Source organism: Rousettus aegyptiacus, unplaced genomic scaffold, assembly GCF_014176215.1.
Source record: "Rousettus aegyptiacus isolate mRouAeg1 unplaced genomic scaffold, mRouAeg1.p scaffold_m13_p_11, whole genome shotgun sequence".
NCBI classification, from domain to species: Eukaryota; Metazoa; Chordata; class Mammalia; order Chiroptera; family Pteropodidae; genus Rousettus; species Rousettus aegyptiacus.
This window is the reverse complement of record NW_023416286.1, coordinates 44,559,652-44,584,488: the sequence shown is the minus strand read 5'-3', so window position 1 is coordinate 44,584,488 and position 24,837 is coordinate 44,559,652. Positions and strand designations below refer to the sequence as shown.

Here is a 24,837-nt window from a genome sequence, read left to right as displayed (position 1 = left end):
ATGGATTTGATATTTACACACACCAGGCTGATAAGTGCACATGTGTTTTTAATGTTTTGGCTTTCTACACCACAAACATGTCAATGTGGATATGCGTGCACACACAGACATGCTGTCAGGCTGAGACTTGTGTAGGTTTTTTTTTTTTTCTTTTCTTTTACTTTTTAAAGCTATCCTCCTAAAGCTAACACCTTTCCAGCAAAATTTCCTGCCACATTGAGCAACATTTACCTAGCGCCTCTGGTATTGTTGGAGAGCCACTATCCGGATGTCCCACCTGGAAAGACGCTGAATTTTTAAACTGGCAAACAGCCCTAACTACACCTTCTTGTCTTTGCAAGAGCCCAGTCTGGCTAGCTCGGATTTTAAAAGCAGACTTCTGCCACTCCTGCCTGTCTAAGCTCGGGTTTGTCGGGAAATTGCCTGTCTTTGTACTGTAGCTACAGAGAAAAAAAAAAAACGAAGAGACGAGCTGCTTGTCTGGTGGGCTGCTGCTTGAAATTAAGAAGTGTAAAAAAGAGTCTTCACTATCTCCTGAATTTGCAAGTACTATTAAATTCCTTGCTTCTCTGCGATCCGATGTAAGTTAATCACAGCGTTAAACAGTCTCTTTATTCACCCTGCACTTCTATTTTCTTTCTTTTCTTTTCCTATTTTCTCTATTTTCTTTCTTCCTTTATTATTTATTTATTGATTTGATTTGGTTTTTTAAGGGGTGTTGACCTGTGTTTAGTTCTAGTAAACCGAACCCTCTTGCAAGTGAAGTGATTGGCTAATTGCGCCGGTGACTGACGTGCTAAATGAGTGCGGCTGGCCGCAGCCTGGAGCTGATTGGCTGCGCGGGGAGACTCCGAGGGCTTTGCAACAGGAGCACGGGGCACTCGAGTCCTGCAGCCTCGGGAGTAGGTGCCGCGCGCCCGGGAGCCGGGGCAGCACTCAGGCCGCGGAGCTTCCCTCCCCGCGGCAGGCCGAGGGCCGCCACCCGCCGAAGACTGGGCAGGAGCGCGCGGCCGGCGATCCGGGCCGGGGTGGGTACGGCCCCTTTTGTCCCCGGAGACTCTGGGAAGTTTGCAGCGGGACGCACGCGGGGAGGTGGCCGAGGCAGCCCCGACGTCGCGGGAGCGAGAGCGCGGAGCCAGCATGGGCAGCGGGCGCGGCGCTGGGGGCCGGCGCGGGGCCGCCGGGGGCGTGCTGCTGGCTCTGGCCGCCGGGCTGCTGGCCGCGGGGTCGGCCAGCGAGTACGACTACGTGAGCTTCCAGTCGGACATCGGCTCGTACCAGAGCGGGCGTTTCTACACTAAGCCCCCGCAGTGCGTGGACATCCCGGCGGACCTGCGACTGTGCCACAACGTGGGCTACAAGAAGATGGTGCTGCCCAACCTGCTGGAGCACGAGACCATGGCCGAGGTGAAGCAGCAGGCCAGCAGCTGGGTGCCCCTGCTTAACAAGAACTGCCACATCGGCACCCAGGTCTTCCTCTGCTCGCTCTTCGCGCCCGTCTGCCTGGACCGGCCCATCTACCCATGCCGCTGGCTGTGCGAGGCCGTGCGCGACTCGTGCGAGCCAGTCATGCAGTTCTTCGGCTTCTACTGGCCCGAGATGCTCAAGTGTGACAAGTTCCCCGAGGGGGACGTCTGCATCGCTATGACCCCGCCCAACGCCACTGAAGCCTCCAAACCCCAAGGTAAGCTCCCACCCTCCGACCCTGGGGGCCCCAGGCCGGGCCAGGCTGCAGACGGTGCTGCTGGAAAGCCATTGCCACTATGATCTCTGGCCATCGCTCCGCTCCGGAGTTCGGACGGAGTTCCCTAGAGATTGATCTCAAGCCGTGCAGAATGATTTTTCAAAGCTTCCAGTTGGAGCGAGGTGTTGCTTAGCGCCACTCCCGACCCACGTGCACCGACAGCGGGGGTTTCCCGGGTAGCGGCGGCTGCGCCTCGGCCGCGTGCAAACCCGGTTCCGCCCCTGGAGCGGCTCTTCCTGGGGTCCAGTCTCTGGTTTTCCATACCTGAAACAAAGCCTTAGGCTCCAAATAAAAAAGGAGCTCATCTCTCCTCTGGGAGGGAACCGAGTCCCCATGGAAGAGTTTAACACCCTAGAAGGGATGAGCCAGAAGGAAAAACAAAAACAAAAACCTAAAGTGTAGAAAGCTCAGAAAGGCCGACAACGTGCTAAGGTACAGCTTTATTTTCATAGGTTCTATGAGGATTTTTTTTTTTTTTTTAAAAGAAAAACCCAAACAACTCTTTCCTTAACTAGCCATCCAGCCAAGTAGCCCAGGACTGCTGCAGAATTGGCTGAGGAAAAAAGTTTAGAAACTGGAGTTTCTCTTTCTCCACCCCTTTCAGGTAACAGCTTCCTAGGGTTGAGGATGGAAAGTCTCCCGTATCTCATTCTCGCCTACCCTGAGCTTCTCTCATTTACACAAATCCCCAGGTAATTAGAAAGATAAAGGTGTAATTAGTTCATTGTTTGTCTCTCCTTGGGAAGTGGGGCTTGCAAATTGGAGACTTTCCTAAAACAGCCTCAGGGAGGGCCTAAGTTTCCTCTCAGAACCCCCTCCCACTTAAATTCTTGAGTGAGAGGAAAAAAAAATTGTGTTGAGGCAATAAAACAAAACAAAACAAAACAAACAAACAAAAAACCTCAGCATGGTGGCCTGACTTTTATAGGAGTGAATTCAACCCTTAATTCTTTGGAAGCAGAATTGAGACTCAAAGATGTGGAGATAAGTCTGAGATGGGAAGCCATATACCCACCCAGGTGCTCTTAGCATAGGGGTTGGCATCACGAGGGCTTTTTGAGGAGGGGGCTTAGGGTGGGGTGAGGGGGGGGTTGAGCTGCTTGCTGACTTAGCTCATCTCGAAGTGATGCCTAAAAGAGGTGCCCACTGAAGGGCATGCTCCCCTCAAGCGCGGGTGGGAGTATGTACGGGAAAAGAAGCACCCGGAATTTTGCATGCTCTTGCTTATTCTAGGGAGGGAGAAGATCAGTCCAATGTGACTGACATTGGGTGGCATGGGTCCCAGCCAGATGGAAAGGTCGCAGCCTGCCAGCAGTGTTGCGGTCTGGGCACCTCTGTTCTCCGATTCCTGGGTGTCTGCACAGGGTTAACCTCCAGAAGTGCAGCCCTTTGAGATCGAGAGCTGAGCAATTACCTAGAGCAAACAAAGCACTTTGTGTTCTGCCGGTGTGGAGCCATCCCCTGCAGTCCAGTTATTTTCCTTCTCCCCTTCCTCTGCCCACCGCTGGGGGATTAGTTCAACCCTGCCCTGAGAGGCCGTGGCCAGTTCTGCTGGAGCTGAGTCCACTCCCAGTTGCCTCTTTCTGGGACAGTTGGTTGGACATGAAGTGGAGACCTTTGTGGGAACACCTTCTGAGGGGGAGATGGGACTGGCTGGGGTGCCTACTAATGAAGGGGAAAGAATCCTCCCGGCTAAACACCGCCCTTCCCCCGCCCCCCCGAAAAAAAAAAAAGCGGGGGTGAAAAGCTGGGAAAGCTAATTGCCATCTTCTCTAAGCCTTTTACTCCGAGGCTGCTGTTCCACCTGTCTGCTGCTTCCTCAGTCTGGAGCTTTGAACCATCCTCCTGTCTCCTTCCCTTTGTCCTAGGAGTGCCCAGCAGCCACCCTCCCCAAACTAGCTGCTGAACAGAGAGAAAGGCTGTGAAAAGACTAGTCAGGTGTGTGATTTGGGAACTGATTCCCCTTCAGCGTTTTTGGTGAGAGACTCTGTCCTGAGAGGGCATCCGGTCCTCCCCAGGACTAGAGCCACTCGGTAGGAGGGAGCCCCACATGACTGACTTCCTCTGAGATTGACTGGCCACTGTCAGCTGAAGGTGGAGATGGGAGGGCTCTGTGTGTGTGTGTGTGTGTGTGTGTGTGTGTGTGTGTGTGTGTAGGGGCAGGTTGAGATGAACCACACTAGTCCTCAAACCTTAAGGTTGGTGGCTTCGAATAAGAACTGGTACTTTTGGATGACAGTAAGTATACATGCACTACTTTTATTCTTAATTCTTTTATTCTTGAGAATTAAAACTGAGTTTTCAAAGCAGAGTCATATCTCTGCATAATTTGGCTGGTTTCTGTTCACATACTTGGGCATGTATAGTTTTGGGGTATTGAGCAGACCTTTGTTATTAAAGGTAGACTTGATAATGAGAAATGAGGAAAAGACACTTTCCCTGCCAAAAGGCTATTGATGCACAAACTGCATCAAGCATTTGTAATGGGAGAGGTGATTGTTTTTTTTCCCAGGAAAGTTATTTCTACATCTTTCACTTACATTAGACCTGTACACTTCCAGGCTGATAAATTATTTCCCCTTCCTGCCAGGTTTTACTGATTGAAGTTGTATGAACAAAGCACATACTTTTAGTTTAATTCTGTTGTTGTTTAGGTATATTGTGCATTAAATCAGCCTGGCATTTTAGTTACAGATTGCAGAGGCCACAGTACGTACCCTCATTGTGCCCAAGAGCCTTCCATAGGGTCCCTTTTCCAGGTATCCAGGAGCTGGCCACGGGAGATCTGCCGCGTGTGTGTGTGAGACAGAGAGAAAGAGAGAGAAGGGGAGGCCAGAATGTGCTATGTGCATGTGTGTGCACTGAGTTTTAAAAATTCACTTAATCCTGATTCCAGTATTGAACTTTCTCCTCTACTCACCCCTCCCTTAAATATTAATAAGACACAAAACATTTTACTTTTTGGCTTCTTTGCTTTAAATATTATTTTAAATACTCCTTAAAACAGTGATTTAGTTCTACCTCTCAGATGGATGACTGGGTGGATTTTTCCTGCTGAGGCAGCCTGCAGGGCCCCAAGGACAATTAATTGGAGGGAGCACAGATTAATATGGCATTACACATTCCTCCCTTCTCTGGGTCGAGCTGCTCCACAGTTGGCTCTAAGGAAAGCAAGATGGGGGAAAACCATATTGAGAACACACAGAGCTCACCTCCTCACCTCAATGATCTCCTGAGTGGCACAGAAGGTCAAAGGTCACTGATGGGACTGAAGAGAATGCCCCTGTGGGGTACAGAGCCCTCGGCTGCCAGCAGGATCAGGGAACTCAGAGTGTCTAGATGAGATGATGTATGTGCAGCGGATGGCGACCTGGCATCTCTACTCTGATGGCCTTAGCTCTGCTACTGGTTTGGTCAAGATTATACTTGTGGAAACTTGCAACGTGATAACTTCCACTTTTTAAAAAATAACCTAAACAAGGAAAACCCCAAACACAATTGACTTTTCTGATATAAGTAATGTGGTCCTTCTCATATCATGGGACATCCTTTCCCTGTTTTTCTCTCCATGGAAGCAGGAACCATATGCAGAATTCTGGATAAGGCATACCCTTTGTTAGAAATGCTACCAATCTCAAGCTCTGGGTGAAAAACAAATTTCTAGCATCTGGGCCAAAAGACAGTCACACAGTTTTCTGCTTGGAGTGTGTCTGTGGTTTTTGCTACACTGAGAATCTGGATGGTGTTTGGCCCTGGGTATAGAATAAAGGTGAGTGAGGAATCTGTTAGCAAAGACTAAGGCCATGAAAGGACCCTGCTTGGAAGTGGGGGGTGGGGTGGGGTGGGTGGCCAGCTCTGGATCAGCTGTGTCCTGGGAGCAGCACTGGTTTGGAAAGGCTGTGCATCCCTCCTTATCCTCCATCTTCAGAGGCTTTGCCCATTTCACTGAGTCACAGAGATCACTGAGAAGCTGTGGAGAAGAAAGGGAAGGAGGAAGACAAGGACCCTTATATCTGAGTAGAGGTCTCTCTGCATGTCATCCTTCCTTGGTCACCTTGGTGGTGACTTCCTTGTGCCCCTTAGCTCCAGCCTGATTTGGCTTCCAGTGCCGTGCCAGTGATGGAATGCCCTCGGAACATGCTAATGCTTTCCTAGATCATGGATAAAATTCCAACTAGTTTGAAAGATGGTGATGGTGATGGTAGTAGTGGTGATGATGATGATGATGGTGATGGTGGTGGTAGTGGGGTGATGATGATGATAATGCTGGTGATGTTGATGCTGATGGTGATGGTGATGGTGGTAGTGATGATGAGCCACCTCACTCTGCTTAGGATTCCACAGTAGCCTTTCTCCCTGCCCTTCCCTGAAGGTACTTTACCTTCCAGGGATCCTTCCAGCATCAGTAGTATTTTGGCTTGGAGGAGACCTCTAGCCCTGGCCTCAGGTGCCTCCTCCCCTCGGGCATAGCCACTTCCTAGTGGCCCTCATGCCGGCCGCACATACACCTCCTCTTCAAGGCACTTCGCAGTGCCCTGAAAATGGCTCCAGAGGGTCTCTCCCATCCAGCTCTGTCCTCCCATTTGACAGCTTTTGCTAGGAACTCATATTGTAATAGCTCTTTTGTAGAGGGGTGTTCAGGCCTGGGGTTAGAGTTTTTGAGTCTAGAAGAGGTTTTTTTCTTAGAGAGTTGGTCAGATTGATCTGCTGTCTTGGGATTTTGGGAATAGGAAATGGGCAGGAATCAGAGGGGGTATTTAGAGGAGAGGGGAGAAAGAACAGGAAACAAACAACTGGAATACATGTGTTTGCTTTACAAGTCAACTTTTCCTAGGGACCCCATCAAGCCACAATTCCCAGGACCTCCCCTATCCAGCTCCAGAGAAATTTGGTTTAAATAGTTGTGCCATATTCAATAGCTCTATCCCTTAAGTTTCCAATAAACTATACGCCTGTTTATAGCTTTAGCTCCAGGACTCTTCTTTTTAATTCTTGGGTTGCCCTTCAGAAATGCCAGAAGATCTTTAACTACTTACCCTGGTGGTAGACTGATCTCTTTCCAAGGGGTGGTTCCTCCCTGCACCCATACCCCCATTACTCACAGCTCCTGTTTTTCTCCCTTTCCGTTCCTAGGCACAACCGTGTGTCCTCCATGTGACAATGAGTTGAAATCTGAAGCCATAATTGAACATCTCTGTGCCAGCGAGTTTGGTAAGAAAGTGTCCCTGGCAGCCCTGGGGAGGTTTGGTGTTCCCCGGTTCCCCAGTTCCTTCTGGCTCATGTTCCTGCTGAATAGAGCCTGTTGATGCATCTTTTTGGACCTTTACATTTTCTACCTCCAGGCTCCCCAATGGCTGCTTTTCTCAGGCAGATGGAAGACTAGATAGGGAGAGAGAACTGCCCAATTTTTTTTATTAAAGTCAAATTTTGCTTTTGGCCTTCTGTGTAGGAGATCACTGGCTGAGTTTTTGGGGACCTTTTCTAGGAGTAGGGAGGTAACCTTGGGGACAGGTGGACAAGAGTTACGGGAAAACACCACTCCTGGGACACTACCAGGAGATACAGTGGGCGGCTTGGCCTGGCCTTCTCCCCACACTGGCTCTTTCTGCATCCACCCCTAGGTGTCAGCACCACTCTACCAGGGATCTGGAGTGGCTGACCATGGGGTGCCTTCCCAGGGACGGGAGAGGCCAACATTAGGGCATTTAGAGGAAGCGCCCCAATCAAGTCCTTCCCCACAAAGAGATTTCTCTCCATTTTCCTCAAATCGCTCCTAGTTAAACAGGAATTTTGAATCAGCGCTGATAGGCCCAGGAGAAGGGCTGGATGTGGCCTGGGGAGCTAATCTCAGGTGGCTCATCTGGAACAGCTTCTTAGAGCCTGCTCTGCAGAAGACCCATGCTCCAGACACTTTGGGGGTGGGGAAAGTAAACATAAACCGCATCCATGTGAAGGGCTGAGTCCCTCATGCCTGCCTGTTTTATATGGATACTGAGAAGCAGCTAGGGCCAGGCCTGCTTTGCTGAAGGACAGGTTCAGCTTGACACCGAACAGTGTGTTTCTCATGCTGCCTGCATCGTGTCCTTGAGGCTGGATTTCGTACAGCATTCTTACCAGGAAAAGCAGAACGGTAGGTAATGCGAGTCCTATGTCCATTCAGAACTATCTACTCCATGTCTTCATGAACCATAATAAAGTTCATGAAAGGGCCTCGTGCTGGCAGAGTGCCATATTTGAGCCATACACACACACACACACACACACACACACACACACACGTGTGAGTGCACGTGGGCGTTAAAGGAAATTGTATGTGTGACAGACATATTCTCAGGATGTTTGTCCTTGTGACCGAAGACAGAAGTTGGAGAATTCAGACCCTTTGCCACAGAGGGCTTCTCGAGGCTGGGAGCATTTTGTGTACTTCGTTTCTGCACTGGGTGCCTCTGCCTGCCTCCTTCATTCTTAGGGGACAGTGGGACCTCTAGGAAGATTCAGTCTGCTCTGCATTTTGCTGTTTATGTTTATCACACTCTTTTTCTTATTGTCATTTTAAATGAACTCGGATAAAATTGGAGAGGGCTCCTATTACTCTTCCATCTGACCATGGTGATGTTTGCTTCTCAATGTTCACACTTTTTCGGGGGGTGCTGAACGTCGGGCTGAGCTGGGCAGTCCTCTTGCCATAAAGCCTGTGGGTGCACAGCCCCACACTGCCTTAGCAAGAAGCTGTTCTGCCACAAATGGGGTTGAGATTTCTTCCCAAAGACACATTTGGATATAGAGAAAAGGGACAAATAAAATTTCTCAGAAATCTTGATGAGAAGAGTTTTGCTGCATGGCTAGGTCAGGAAGAATCTGCCCAGGTATGGCTGTGTTCTCGAAGAATCCTTATGAGGAATAACTGAGGGGCTCTCTTGAGATTTCATTGATCCTCTTTAGATATTGTAAATCACCACACTCACTTTTGAAAATTGGCCCCCTGACATTTCATCAAATCCAGGGAATCGTTTTAGAGTAAACTCTGAAAAGTAATATATGAGCTAATGTATATGCTCATATGACTTTTATCAGGCTCAGCTCCTGACAGAAGCATGATGGAAAACCCTGGAACTGAGTGTGCGGAGTTGACTAGCAGGTGACGCCTCCCGATTAGGGAACGCAAATTCAGTGCGTCTGATCATTCATTGATTCATGTATCCATTCAACATTTCTTGAGTGCAAATCACTGTGCTAGATGCCATAGACCAAAATACTTAGAATAAATTAAAATTTAATTTAAAAATTTAAAAAATCTTGGCCGAACACTAATCATTGATTTCTTAGAGAATCATTTTATAGCTCACTGGCTGAAGAGGGGGCTGTGAAACTCAAGGCCAAAATTAGTGCTTAAGGAGCTGTGAGAAGAGAATCCATGCTTCTGTTCAGGTTATTGTCTGAGACTTACTAACCTGAACTTGTCATCAGGTTCCTCCCTCCTCCCTGAGTTGCCCATCAAAATTCCGATAGCTGCAGGCATTGTGGCAACTAGTTAAACCAGAGACATTCCCTAGACATAAGCTGAAATGGCAAGCCTTGGGAAATAAATGCGGAAGGTCGGCCTTGTGGTGTAGAGCAAGAGACCAGAGGGTACTCAGGGAGCTCAGCTGGGGGTGGACATCCTTTGCCTACTGCAATACATACCTGCTAAGTCAGCAAGCACTTGCTCACTGCTTGTGAGAGGGAGAGGTATATCTTATTTTAATAACCAGTCAGGTCTTAGTGAATCTGAGTGATTGGCTGTTTGGGACTCTGTTCTTTTAGCTCTGAGGTTATTTTCTTCTTGGATTCATAGAACTTTGGAGTTCCTTCTGGACCCTGCAGGTCATCTTATCAAATCGACTTATTTTGTAAATAAGGAATCTGACTTTCCCAACTGGAGATCTTTTACTTTCTGTCATGCTGCCTTCTACACTTAAGATGAACAGCTGCTTTGCTATAGAGGCATTTATTTCCTTAGCATAGGTATGGTGTATGCTAGGCTTCTTTGATCTGGAGGCAGGAGTGACTTTGGTTTTTTTGTTTGTAATATTCTTGTAAGACAATAAATAGGATTTTTTCCCCCTCTCTCTGCAGGGGCTGAGTTTAGCTCTGGCCCTCTCAGCACTCTGGGGAATGCAGCCTTGTTGAGAAACTTGTTTCCTAGCTTAGTTCATTTCAAGTAAGTGAGGCAGTCAGCCACACTGATGAGATTCAGTTAGGAAACAAAGAAATTCAGCAATGCAAACTGACACACTACAGAAAGAAAAAGAATGTTTTACGCCCTACTCCAGGGATCAAGCTTTGCATTAAGTGGCCCTGACATCCCCGGCGGGAAGACATCGGGTTGTTGGAAGGCTCTGTGAGCTCCAGAAACAAGGGGCACATTCCTTCTGGGTCAGCTTGCATACCCACCCTCCCGCCAATGCATCCTTGGATTCCTTCATGCCCGAACCATTACTCCTCCTCGGGCAGTACATTTTTAACTCTCTGGCTGGTCTGTTTGGCCACTAGCCTCTCCACCCCTGCACTGTACCCCCTCAGTTCAGAGCACATTTTTTTCCTCCAACAGGGAAAAGCATCAGTAGAAACACCTGTGTGCTGATGCTCAGGAATGCAGCTGGATCAGCCTGGATCAAGCACCAGATGTAGGAAAGCCGAAAGTTAGGTGGTGCAAAGTCTCTGAATTCAATATGGCGGTCAGCCTGCCTGCTGAACTTAGGTTGCACTGATCTGCTTTTTTGTCCTCTCTCTGCTTTTCTTGCTTTATGACAACAGGATGTTGCTTTCTTCTCTTAAACAGACCAATATAGTATTTGCAAGCTGCTGTACTCATAATCCTGCTGTTAATAACTCAGTGCCCATAGCATCCTTTCTTTCAGGTAAGCTAACCCCAGGGATGTGAGGCTCTGATTTATAATTGCTGTGAGGTTAGGACCCCACCTCTGGCCACTCTCTGTAGCTGCTTCTGCAGTATCTATAAACACCCTTAAGCCTTTTTTTTTTTGGTAGAAATGTTCATGATGATATATTTCTGCTTAAGATAGTTCAGAGCTTTTTCTTGTACTGGCTTCTCCAGTTTTTTAAGCGTGAGAGTTCAGGTGACAGCTTCTTTAGCCTGGTATTTTCTCTCTGTGGAAAGAGATTTCTTTGCCCCCAGAAATTTTCCTTGCCTTCTGGAAGGATTTTTTCCCCCCATTTATATGTTTCCTCATAAAGAGTAAAACCATACTTTGCAACACTAAATTGAATCGCATAGGAAAGAAAAATCAGCTCTCAGCATTTGGGAGTATTTTCTAAAAGAAGTATTTTTGGAGTTTCCTGCACCTTCACTAAATTTGTTCTCACTCCTTTTTCAAAGTGTCTTGGCAGTGCTGCTGTTTGGAGGCACAGTGTTTTACTCCGAAGGGTAGATGGATCTCTTGCAAAAAATAGGTTCAGCCTTTCCAAACTAAATCATGGGTTTCCTCCCGCAGATGAGAACTGGCTGCCAGCGCAGTAATTGCAACACTTGTAAGCTGCTTGAGAGCAGGGTCTGTATCTTGTACCATATTTTACCTAATGTAAGATGATCATCAGCTGTTGTGAGATGTGCTGTTCATTTTGTACCACTGACAAAGAAAACATACCTCATGTTCAAATGTGTCAATAATCTGTGTCTTAGAATGAACAAAACAAGGCCAGTTTGTACTTCAGTAGTCTCTGGCACAGTGTCTTACACATGGAAACATAAAATAAAAGTTTATCAGATGAGAATATGAATGACAGAGGATGGCAGGGATCTGGAAATTGGACTTCTTCTTTTAAAAAATAAAAAATAAAAGGAGAAAGCTCTCTTGTAAGTGAACATGTGCCACTAGTTTATTAAGTTCAAGGAAAATTACATGCCCTGTTTTAGGTGACTGATAGTTTATGTAAAAGAAAAAAAAATCCCTAACGTTCAGAAACCTAGTTCAGGCAAAGTAAAATTAAATAGACGTGAGAGAAGGAACTGTTATCCCAGGTTGGGGGAGTTGGCAGACAACTGGTTTTAATCATCACTGACGATCTCTAAAATACATGAGCTGTGGCATCTCACATGCAGGAAAACATGGGGCTGGCCACTTTAAGGGCACTGGAGGTATAACTTCCAGCTCATGGTCTGGGTACCAGTCTACAGTAGTGTTCCCTTGCATGGGGCTGGGTTGGACAGTGCAGAGACCGCAGCTGAACCAGGAACCTTTGAAGTCTTCAAGTTGTCCGAGTGAGTGGAGATGTCAATTCCCTGCTCACCCACTGTTTTCAGATTGGAGAGTTCCTGAGCAGGCCCCAAATCTGGCCAGAGAAATAAGGTCTTGAGCGGTTTGGATTAAGGTAACATGAGGAGTACTTTGCACGCTGAAGCCTGATCGAGGAACTGAGGGAAAGCTGGGAATAGAGCAGATTTCTGGTGAACATGATTTCTGGTGCATTCTATCTCCATCTCTAATTCCTTCTTGGCTATACCTGTGTCAGGAAGATAAGACAAATTTCAACGAGAAGCATTTCTATTTAGCATACTTGAACCTGGGAAAGTATGTTAAAGTATGAGAAAGGACACAGAAACCCAGGATCCATGAATGGGGCATGGCTTTCTCTGAAACTGAGTTTCATCCTCTCTTTGCCACTATGTATGTGCTTTGCAACACTGAGCAAAGCTCTTAACCTCTCCAGTTTCTCTCTCTGACATGGCAACTGGTAGCCAGATACAGGTTTTGGTGAGATATAAGTGTAGCTTAGATAGTGTGTAAGGAACCTAGCCCTTGGCCTGGCTTGCAGGCTGGACTTGCTAAAAATATTCATAGGTGCCCTTTGCGGGATGGCAGTAGCCCGGAGACCTGTCCTGGGCCAATGAGGCCTCCCTTCATGGCTCTCACCGAACAAGTAAGAGGTGCATCTTGGAAACTCTCTGTCCTCTGCTCTCAGTGTATTTATTGAAATCTTTCCTGAACTGAATTCTGGTGTCAGCCCTTTCCATGCTTTATATCACTCTGGAATGATTGCTTTTATTTGTCCTAAGACAGATATAAGTGTGGACATACATGGTTGGTTCAGGGTTGGCTGTTACTTGACTTCTTTGAGGTTAGATTCAGTTCTGACTAGAGTATTTCTTGGGATGGTCAGTTGTCAAGTGGTGTGGTTTGGGGGTCCTTTGATGTACTCTCCAACCTGCAATTCTGTAATTCTCTGGTTGTGAGCACCTCCCACCCCAATTCTTAGCCCTCCTTATCTTTTTAAAAAAATTATTATGATGATATAGATATAACATAGAATTTACCATTTTAACCATTTTTAAATATATAGTTCAGTTGCATTAAGTACATTCACATTGTTGTGCAACCATCATCACCACCATCCATCTTTGGATATTTTTCATTATTCCAATCTGAAATTCTGTACCCAGACACTCGCCTCCGAATCTCCCCTCCCCCCAACTCCGGAAACCACCATTCTATTTTCTGTCTCTGTGAATTTGACTGTTCTAGGTACTGCATATAAATGGAATCCTACAGTATTTGTCCTTTGGTGTCTGGCTTATTTCACTTAACAAAATGTCCTCCTTATTATTTGACATATATATAAACTATTATGGAGAAGGGGGGCAAGGAGGATTTACCCTCAAGTTCACCCTTGTTTTCTGAAGATTTTCTGGGAGAAAGAGAGTTTAAGGGATGGGATGGAGATAAAGGAGCTATTCACAGCCCACACAAGTGGCCCATTTCTTTGTTGTTGCCTTGCTCAGCTGTGCCCCTTTGTCATTCTGAGGATATGCTGAGCTTGGTGGAACCTCAAAGATCAGCCAGTCTAGGTCTCTCATATTACAGACTGAGGAAAGCAAGACTCAGATAGAGGAGTTAGTCACTTGATTGCCCAAGGCAACTCTGCCTGGCATCCCTTGCAGTTTTCATTCCCATTGCCACTTACCTGGGTAGCCAGTCCAGATTCCATACCTTTTCTTCCTTCGTGTTCTCTCATGCCCATCACATTTCCATCGTGCCAGGAATGGTTAGAGGAAGCCTTCTGGGAGGGGGACATAGGGTTCTGCTTTACTCCTTTTCTCTCCATCTCAGAGTTTGTGGGACATCCATGGACTGATGCCTGTGCCTAACACATAGAAAGAAATCAGCAGTCTTTGATTTTTTTTTTTTTTTTGTGGAGAGAGGGAGGCAGTGCAGTAGAGTGGAAAGAACATAGGCCTCAGGCCAGACAGGTTTGGATTAAATCTCAAACTGATAGGCTGAGCAACCATGAGGTAGTCTTTTAACCTCCCTGAGCCTGTCACCTCATTTGCAAAATGTGGATGGTGCTTCCTGTGTTACTATGGTGAGAACGGAATTAATCACATGTGTACAGTTCCTGGAATATAGCAGCTGCTCAATCCATAATAATTATCTCTTCTTTTTTGAAAGAATTGTTTCAAGATGGAAATTAGCCTAGGTAGGAAGAAGATGCTAGCACTAATGAAATTGCTTGTTTGACAAAAGAATTTTAGGAAATAGAAAGGATGTCTTGGTTAATCTCTGCTTAACAAGATAATTAAACTGAAGAATCCTTTTTAATAGCCCATTTGGAAGAACTTTCAAAACTTTATGCAGATTCAAGGTGCTATAGTTAAAAAACCAAACCAAAGCAAAAACCAGAGCAAACAAACCCGAAAAACAACCCTACATACTACTAGTAGGTTTACTTAGGTGACACCATTAAGTCATTGTAAAACGATGTCGTCATCAGATAATTAAAGACTGCAGAACACTCGAAACTTGGGCTGAGTAAAGACCAATTCCAGGACACGCTTACCCAAATTTTTTCTTTTTTTGAGTTTTTGTGTGTTTTGTAGAAATCTTATTCCTAATATGAGTTTTTCTCCTCATAATTCTTACTTCTAATATGAATTTTTCTACTCACAATTTTGGGGTCTGTGTAAGAGAGAGATTTTAGGTCTCGTGTATTGTACTTCACTCCGCCCTCCCCTTTTTCTCGAGCAGTATCCCCAGGGCAGCTTTTAATTTCTTTTCCAATAGCTGCCTTGTGATATTTGTGATATCCACTCCTGTCAGCCAAAAACCAGGCTATGTTCAGAAGCAACAGAACATTTAAATATTGGTAAATTTTGTCCAGTTGTGCAGAAATGAGCCAGAAGCTCCAATCTGTATTTTATTTTATTTTTTTTAAAGAGAACAAACAGCCAAAGACATTTCAGGCCCTTGCCCTGCTTCGGCTTGCTTAGAGCAGCCAATTAACCATGCATTAGCTTTGGAAGGCTTCTCAGCAGCCTATAGATTGTGCTTGAAATCTTTGTTTAGTCTTTCAGGAACACTGTCACATGGATGATTTATCAAAGAAAGTTGTTTATCTGGCAGTAAAATAAACTCTAGGCCTGTTCAGGCTAAGATTTCCCGTGAATTTCTACCAAGGTAAACACTGGTAACTGGCAGGTTGCAAATTCCGTGTGAAAGCCAGACACATACAATAAACATTTGAGCTACAGCTTTGCTGTGTAAGAGGCTCGGCCTGTCACTAGCACTGTCACTCTCTCTGTGTGCTGGAGGACCTGGCACTACAGTGTGGCTGTCTGGGCCACCAGGCATCCCTTGGGCCCTATGTACAGGAGACACCCCTGCTGTGTGGGGCTTCCTGGGCTTGAGTGCCACTTAATGCTGGCACTGGGGACTTCCTGGCTCAGAAGAGACAAGCCTCAGGACGGCTTCCCTTAGCATCACGCAAACAGCCTGTGATGAGTTATGAGGGAACTGAACCAGAAGCAGCCAGCTTAGGTTTCTATGAAAATAGACATTTATTAAACCAAATTGGCAGGGGGCTGGGGTGTGTTGAATGATTAAGAGTTGGGGCCAGGGCATGGTGAGGGCGCGGGGGGAGTGGAATTATGTTGTGAATTCCACTGACCTGGAATTATAGTGCAGAAAGTGCTGAGATGTTTCCACAGGATCTCTGGCTTGGCTCATTGGTGGTTGTGAGAGATCCATTTGGGAATAAAGAGGGCAGATCCAGCTCTGTGAGTGCTGCAGTAAGTGTCCAGGACAGGCGTGAGTGATGAGCGAATGAATACATGAAAGGTGATGACGGAGAGGAGAGGAAATAAAGCCTTCCCCATCTTTGAAAGGAAATTACTGTGGTCATTGTTCACAGAGGCTTTTCATGGAGGGATCACTGAGTTATAAACCACTGATTCTCATAGTCTCAGTCCCAGAGGCTGGAACCTGGGACCTGGATCCTACCCTGGGTTTCTCTCATCCTGACTTCCTCGGAGGGTAAGGGAAGGGAAGCGAGGACCCCAGAGGAGTGACATTTGTATCCTTTTGATGAGGGCTTTGGGTATTGAGCGGAGCATCCATGCTTATGTGTGAGTCTTGAGAATAAATGGTGTTGGTCCTTCTGGCTTGGAAAGGCTGTGGGTATGTGAGGCCAGGCTGTTCTGACCGCTCTTAGGGCTTCGAGTATGCATAATAGATGCCTACTGGCTTGCAGATATTTAGGGAAATAAAGGAATATATTCTTTAGGGCAGGAATTAAGGGAAATCATTTATAAATTCTCATAGGATGTCTGTGAGTTGTAGAGATGCCAAAACGGCACTTTGGCGGTAGGGAGAAATTAGGAACCAGCTTCCCTACACTCCTTTCTCACTCCAGGCAGGATTATGAGGGGGATTTTCTGCCCCTTGTTTTCTCTAGCCTTTCTGTCAGTATTCTCCCCAGGACATTTTCTTTAGGGAGCACCTCAGGTGGCTTCTCTTCTCTTCGTGAGCCCTTTAAAAGTTAGTTCACACTGGTATGTCTTCCACAGCAGATCCATTCAGCTTCTGGAAATGGTTTTACGGCTGAAGGAAATCCCTACCTCTTGCATCTGGCGGCAGAGCTAGAAACAGGGGCTGGAGTAAGCACTTTAAACCCTCATAAACAGCTGGCACCTGAAGAACGAGTCCCCTCATGCAGCAGCACTCCACGTGGGGCAGGGTGACATGTTGCTAGGCACCGCTCTTGGATGCAGGTACTTGTGTCGGGCAGAGGTGGCCTGTGCTTCTTTCAGGCTTCCCGAGGTCTCAGCTCTGTGCAGAGTACCATGTCCTCAACAAATTTAAGAATCTGGTGGACGAGGCAGGCCTTGGCCATGCTTGCTTATCTCCGTTCCCTGGTAATTTCAGGTGCTTTGGTGTATAGTTCCAACTCCCAAGCCTAAAGGAAGAAGAGGTCTTCTTTGGGGGCTGCACAAGTGCAGGGAAGTTTCCAAGAGGAGAGGATTAATCTAATTTTAGGCTTGGGATTGATAGGGAAAGTATAAAAAAGGCATTCCTGGAGTCAGGAGATGAGGGCTGGGAAAAAGAGTGAAGACTCGAAACAAATAGTGATTCTTAAAATGAAGATGACAAAACCTACTTCGGGTAAATAAACACAGGTAAAGAATGTCATTTGTTCTTTCTCGTAACTAACTCAGCATCCTGCATAAGGGCTAGCTAGCCCCAGCCAAATATGTGGGATCTCAAAGGCCGAGTTGAGGTGTGAGGGAGAGTTGGTCTTTCTGATTCACCTCTGGCTGTGTACCCCGCGGGAGGGCGGTGGGTCTCAGTGGCACCGGGCCTGTTTCCTGTTGAGTAGCAGTTGGAATGAGCAGGTGCGTTACAGTGGTTACCCATTCGGTGTGGCCAGGGGCCTGAGGCAGAGACACCGCTTGGTGGCACATGGCTGCAGGAGGTAAGAAGGTCAGTCAATAAGCATCTGCTGAGATGTGCAAGGGTGAGACTGAGCTGACGAGGGTGACGGCCTCTAACTTCATAATGTGCAGCCGCTTCCACCCAGGGAGGCTGCCTGGGAAGAGTCACGGCCTTTGTTCTGAGATGCAGAGGTGAAAATGGGCTCGGACACCTGCGAGGTGCCAAATGCCAGCCAACACCTAGCTTCTTGGGTTACAGCTTCTTTACTCTAAAGACATATTAATCTAAAAACAGGTGTATAACATATGTGTGTGTGCACGTGCACATGTGTGCGCAGGGAGAGAGGAAGCCCTCGAGTCAGATCCCTTAGGACATGGCCCATGGGAGTGCTGGCCAGGCCTGGATCAGGTCTGGGCCACCCGCTTGAAGGAGCTCCTGAAGGCTGGCCTGACGCGGTCAGCGTGCAGCCCGGGCAGCCAGGACAGGGGCATCTGCTGTGGTCAGCACCCCTGAGAAACCTTTGTTCTGGATGTGTGGAACAGGAGCCAGAGCTTGTAATCAACTCATACTTGGGTCACCGCAGAGCTGGTCATTACCCAGAGCAGTCGTCATTAGGAGCTGTCATAAACTGCCCTGACTTTTCTCCCCAGACCTTGTTAGTGGCCTAGCAGGCAGCAAACACAGCGCTTCTGGAGCCAGCCTCTTAATCGTTGGATTGGTAATGACATTAGTTAAGGTCTGAGGGGCCGGGTCAGCTCAGGTGTATAGAGAGGTTAAGAGGTTTTCTGGAGGAGGGAGGCAAGAGGGGCTGTGGCTACAATGAGGGACAAGGGGTGTATGCGCGGTTTGTGTGTGTGTTTATATATATACGTGTAAGAGTAGGTCTGAGGTGTGGGTGTAGACGCATGTGTGTAGGTGAGTGGTACACTGGGCCATGTGCATGTGCGCTTATGTGTGCTTGTCTGTGCACGCAGGGCATATCTGCCTGGTGAGCTTGACCATGGCATTCAGCCGCTTGCATGGTTAACGAGAGCCTGCCTTTACAGTCACCTTGGCATCTTCACTGGCAAGGTCAGAGGCTTAATCCTTCTTCTCATTTCTTCAGAGAGAGAGGCCTTCTAGAACATGCCACTGATTTCCCCAGGCTCAGGGAGGCTTTAGCGAAGCCCATAAGGATTTCCCTGCAACATGCCTCTATAAAGACCCAGGGGCATCTTTGTAAGTCTGGGAAACACTTCTACAGTCTTGGTGTTTTGTTTATTACTCCAAATGCCAACTTGGCCTATTTTGTGTAGGTCTTAGTGTTTGCAGCAAGTCCATTTAGAACCGCTGGTTCCCTGGGCAGGATTCACTTCCTTAGCAGATTCCAGTGGTTAGCGGGGATTGTCATAAAAGGCATACTATAATCCCAAGGATTTAACAGTAGATCGGAAAGAACATGTATAGCCTTAGGAGTCACACAGATCTGAGGTCAAGGCCTGGTTCAGCCACATGCTGTGTTAGCTCAGGCAAGCTTCTTAACCTCTCTATAACCCAGTTTACCCATCTGTCACAGACAAAAAAACTTCTGTGCAAGTAGATAACATGTGATTTGATAGATAATAACACAAATTCTGGAGTCCTGGAATCTGATTCCAGTACTGCCACTAAATAGCTTTGTGACGTGGGCCAGTCAATTAAAGTCTTTGAGCCTATTTCCTTAAGCAAATTGAAGGTTTCACCCTAGGTAAGGGGTCCCCAAACTCCAGGCCACTGATCGGTACTAGTCCGTGGCCTGTTAAGAACCAGGCCCCACAGTATAAGGTGAGTAGCAGGTGAATGAACGAAGCTTCATCTGTATTTGCAGCCACTTCCCAGTGCTAGCATCACCGCCTCAGCTCCACCTCAGATCATCAGGCATTAGATTTTCATAGGAGCACCGGTCCCTGGTGCCAAAAAGGTGGGGACTGCTGCCCTAGGTGATATTCAAGGCTCCTTCCAGCTCTGAACTTGTATGGTTTTGTTCTGCAAAAAGTCTATGACTTGGTTTCTTGATAGAATATTTTTTTGGCACCTCCCTGTTCCCCGGGTGTGTTCACTGGGAATACTTGTCCTTCATCGTAGGCACCCGTGGAAGAGAAGCCAGTGTCTAAGAGTGTGCAACAGATGAAAAGTGAGTTGGGGATGAAGTTCAGGTTGCAGAACCACCACAAAGCACAATGCATTGTTACATCGTAAATTAGTGTTCTCGGACAGGGCCTGGGGCTGCTGGGCATCCCGACTTCCGCCTTCTCCTCTGACTGGTTCCACGTTTGGGATCCCTCTTCTGGCCACATCCCCAAGGTTCTTGCTGTTATTCTCTGTGCATACTTAGACACCCAGGGTTGGAGGGCGTAGAACCCTTTTTGCCTGCACAGGGAAGACACAGACTGATGGGAAAGCAGTTTGGAAGCATGGAGCTGGTATTCTAAGGAGCACGATCTAATCCTCAGTATCGAGTTTTAATTCCAGCTCCACAATTTACCAGCCATGAGACTTTGGCCAGGTTCAGTTCTCTGAGCCTCAGTTTTTTCACTTACCAAATAGGGATAATTGTGGATACTCTCAGGACTGGTGTATAGATCCCTTGAGATTGTATTGAAATGTCCTGGAAGTAGCAAAATGTAAATTCACACATAACATGTTACCTTGTGGCAGCTGGTCAGAGGGGCCATCTTCCAGCTCTACTTGGCATTCTCAGGAAAGGCTTTGTGCCAAAGCAGGGGCTCTTAGCATGCCCAGCATGCTATTTTTCCCCTAAAGCATTTATAACATAAGCTACACACTTGGCGTTTCTTAAACATGGAAAAATAAAGGATGAATGTGTTTAACAGATATGCTAAAACTGAAGCAGGATAGTAATGGCGATATTTCTCTTAGAGGAGTTTAAAAAGAGTTTTAGAGGATATTAAAATACAGGCTGATCTACCCCCTAAATGTCTCTGGGCTCACAAGGGAGCACATAGTCCCTGAAATGTCAGGTCCAAAGCATCGAGTGGGAGAGAAAACTTGGAAAATCAAGGCCTGAGTCTTTGTGCCAGCCTGGCCCCCAAAGAGTGCGTAGTGGCCAGGGCAGGCCCTGGTGCAGACGTGTCATATCTAGGGGTGACCTGGTGCTTTCACTGACACTCTGTGCTGTTCCTGTGCTCTGACACCAGCGTGTAGAAGGAGTATTCAGCATCTTTTTGGCCCGTAGTGGCTGATGGCAGATATTTTGTGTATAGGAGCTGTGAAGTGTCAGAAACTGAGCTGCCCAGCCGTTGTTGCTAGACCTAGCTGTTGCAGGGTTAGGTCGGCTATTTCCCATTTCTAAGGGGCCTGACAATTCTCCCATATCCTCCTTCAAATGGATGAGCCTGTGTGTTTGAAGACGTCTGCCTCCTAGGACTACAAGTGTCAGTAGTCGAAAGAACTAAGATTGTCTAGTCCATCCAGTAGTATCTGGCTTGGTGAGGAAATAAAACCTTGATCAACAAGGTAGTAGGGTCCCCACCACAGGAGCTGGCTGGCTGGCTTTTTGCCTGGGATACCTGAAAGACCTATGTTTGGCAGGAAGCCAGAAGACATGACGCTATGGTCCTTTCCAGTCCTGCAGATTCCATGATTTAGTGATTTATGGAGCACCTGCTGTCTGCTTTCTTGCTGATGACTTACACCTAGGAGGTGGCTTTGTGGGTGAACCTTCCTTCTCATGAAAATGTCAGATGATTTTCCTGAGGAAAGTAGAGGAATAAACTGGGGCCTCTGGACCCTCAGAAAGAAAATACCTACTAAGAAGGGCTCCTAGTGGCTAAATGGGCTCAAATTAAAACAAAAACAAAAACAGAGCCTAGCAGCCATTTCTATACAGGGGCCTCTCATGCAAACCGTACTTTAGGAAGAAGCCTGCATTAAGCTGTCTGCCTCCTTCACTGAACTGCCTTCCTGCTTTATGTTTCTGCCTTCTGAGCCAGCCCTTATAGAGGAGTTCCTGGAATCCTAATCAACCAATCGGACTGAAACTTTCCCTGTCCAATTGGAGCTGCACAGCTATATCAGCATCTTTGCTGACCAATCAGAGATGCCCTATTCTGGCTAATCAAGAGAGTGCCTTTTGGATAAAGCAACTGAGAGGATTTGGAGTACTCGTTTGCATGAAGATGGACCAACCAGAGGCTCAGGTGGGGACTTCTGTCTATAGAAGTCAGTTCCCCTCAAGCTCAGAGAGGGCACGTTTCCTTCCCACCAAAGACTGAAGATTTCCCTGGCCGAAGCTGAAACACTGGAGCTAAAACAGCAAAGATGTATCCTTGGAGAAGAGCAGAGCTTAGCAGACCAGTTCAGGGTAGAGTGGAACAGACTGGAGCAGGTAGAGCAGACCAGAGCAGAGCAGAGCTGTCTAGCTGGAGAGGGGCCTGGCCCTGGGGCTGCCTCATGCCAGGGCCGTCTTGCAGCCATGCTGCTTCCTGAGTGGTAACACTACTGAGCTGTTCTCATAACACTACTGAACCATTCTCAGAGCATGCCGTATCACTACTGATTGCAGTGAACAAAGTTTCCTTCTTTACTGCACTCCAAATCGGCATTCAGTTGGCACCGACAACCATTGGTTGACAGGACCCTGGCTCCCTAGATCACCCAAAACATGGAATGTCATCCTTGAAGTGTGTTGCCTGTTCAGTTCCAACCTCCGTATAGACCCACTCTACAGTGAGGAAAGGGCTGGCTCCTGGGCATGCAAAAACAGAACCTCAAATTCATTCCTAGTTGTATATCTTCATGATGAAGACCAGATGGTTTAGAGCATCCTAGTGGTCATGACTCTTGGGGAGTGGTCCTCCAGTTGCCAGAGAGGGGGCCCCATGGACCTGGAATGAAGTGCAGGCTTCAGACTGGGGCTCCCTCTTTTCCTGCCTCCCTCTCCTGCCCTTTTCCTTTAGACAAGTAAGACCATCTGGTCTACCCCTCACTCCTTGGTATCAGTTTTCTTGGTGACTTAAAAAAAAAAAAAAAGATCTCTTTTGCCTTCACAGTTGTATAATTGTGTGTGTGATGGGGGAAGGGTGGTGAGAAGGTTGAGCATGAAGCTGCCCCTTCCCTGGAAAAGGAGAAGAATCAATAGATTGTGTTGATTTTTCTGCGTGACTGACAGCTCTTCGCCTGTAGCCTTCTTTTCTTACAGACTTAATGTGTCTTCTGGCAGGTTTCCTTGTTTTGAATGATTATTCAAAGTGGAGAACAGGCAAGCCTCGCAAAGAGCTTGGCGCTTTCCCTTTCTGTTGCTCATTGTCTCATGCCAGTCCCCTGTCCTGATACTCTTTCATGGTTGGTGAGCTGAATGGTCTAGGCCAGCAGAAAACTCTGTGCTCCTGCCTTGCCCTCCAGGTTCCTGAGAGTAGGAAACCCAGGCTGTAATTGAGAAGCTGCTTGCTCCTCCCGTGGAGCCCTCAGCAAGGAAGTCTCTCGGGGACCCACATCACAAAAAACTGACATAAGACACTGACAGAGAACTCCTTCTGAAGTGGCCTGAGAGGGAAGATTGGGATCCCCCAGGTCTGATTATCTAGTGGTGTGAGGTCCGTGAGCCCATTTCGGGGGCTGCTCTCTAATGAGTGAGCTCACAGGGGCATAGCCTTCTGTCCTCGTCCCTGTCGCACTCCGAAGTGCTCCTCAGAGGAAGATAAGTTGAGGGCTCATTTGGGCAGGCCCCAGGATTGCTCAGTAAGACTTTCCTGGATTGGAGGGGATTGAGTATGGGGCTGCAGCGCACTGTTTTTATCCGATTCATGGTTCTGGGCCAGAGCGAGGGGCCAGGGGTCAGGCAGCACTTCTCAGGTTCTCCCTAAAGGGGCTGGGGAGCTGGCAGAGGGACCTCTGGTCGTAGCTTTCCTCCTTCACCACAGCTACATTTTTTTGTAGGAAGTGACTTATCTGATAGTAAACTAGGGTTGTACTTCTTCAGCCTGGATGGAGCTCAGTTTCCTGGTTTGGGGCATTTTGTTCTGGCTTTGAAATAGGGAGAGGGTTTCTTGCGTTTGGACAAGGAAGAAGGGAGGCTGCGTGATCACATGGGGCTGGAGCCTGAGGGTTGGGGGAATTGTCTTTCTGAGACAGAGTGTGTGTGAAGGACAAAAACAGGAGGGGCATATGCTTGGGGAATGAGGGGGAACACGGTGGCCATGGGGAGTCGGAGTCCTGGCTCCGGGTCCTGATCAGCTGCTGACAGCTGAGACTGTGGTGCTCGGTTCCTCCCCTCTTGGTGTTCTGATCTCTGCAGTGAGACTTTGGCTAGATGGCCTCTTAAATCCCATTCCTCTGTAGGAATCTGTGCTCCTGTGCCCTACCTAACTTACTGTTCTTTGAACACACACATGCCATGAAGCAGAATCTTTCTTCAAAGGAAATCTTACCTTGAACTCTATTATAGAAATCTGGTCAATACGGGCCACAGGGTTTGAAGAGGAGGGGACCTGTAGCTGGGTTGGCTTGGCTACTTTTTATTCTGGGGCACATCTGACAGTCACTCATTTAAGTTACTGGGACATGTGGAAGGGGGTGTGACCTCAGGGAAGAAGGGCTGGATTATCCAATGAGATATTCACCTGTACTTTCTTCCTGGATGGAACATTGGGATCTTTACCAAATAGCCCCTGCCCGGCACCCTGTGGGTACAAATGATGATATTTCCATCTAAACTGTGCTAGCTAGCTAGCCTGCCCTTGCTTGAGTTCTTCTTCTGCCCACCCAAGGCTTGGTGGCAGTCTCTGTGGGAGATTGTGCTTGAGCTGGGGCTCCCAGTACTCAGAGAGCCCCAGGAGTGCTTTGCTTGGCCCTGAAGGGGTTCTCTGGAGGACGGGCTCTACACAAGGGTACCTGGGTCCCAGTGTGTTACAGCCTCAGGTGAAACAGCTCTTTAATGTCTGTCCATGGCACATATTCTCCCCACGGTGTGGCTAGTCCACAGCGACCACTGTGCTGCACCCGGAGCCACGATTCCCTCCTCCTCTCGGGTCCTGCTTATGGATCTGGGCTGATGAGCCAGACTCTTATCCCTCCTGGATGTCTCCAGCGGCTTCATATCCTCTCAGTGCTGTGGCTCTTGGCAGTTCCTCTAGATGTTCCTGCATATATATGGATCCCAATCACTGAGAATCTTAGGGTTCAGTTTTTCTCCCTAAAGTTACTCATAGATAATAATGGTGGCATTGGAGGCTGGGTGGGCATCACTACCAGTTGTGCTGTGGCCCCACTAGGACGCCTGTGTCCAGGGATGGACTGGGTAGAGCAGTCAGTGTGAGCAAAGGAAAAGGCATAGAAGGAAATTGGAGGAATGAATATTTTTTCTGTCTAGAAAAATGATATTGATCTGGAAGGTTTTTTAGCTCAAGTACT

General features: G+C 47.5%; 1 protein-coding gene across 1 annotated transcript in view; it reads left to right on the top strand.

Annotated features, from left to right (window-relative positions):
• The first annotated feature begins 880 nt into the window (after positions 1 to 880).
• Positions 881 to 24,837, top strand: part of SFRP1 (secreted frizzled related protein 1) — a 41,256-nt gene continuing 17,299 nt past the window's right edge. The window contains exons 1-2 of the mRNA XM_016127440.2: positions 881 to 1,684; positions 6,878 to 6,955. Of these exons, the coding sequence (XP_015982926.1) occupies positions 1,141 to 1,684; positions 6,878 to 6,955 (622 nt within the window). The 5' untranslated portion in view covers positions 881 to 1,140. The remainder of the gene's footprint in view (positions 1,685 to 6,877; positions 6,956 to 24,837) is intronic.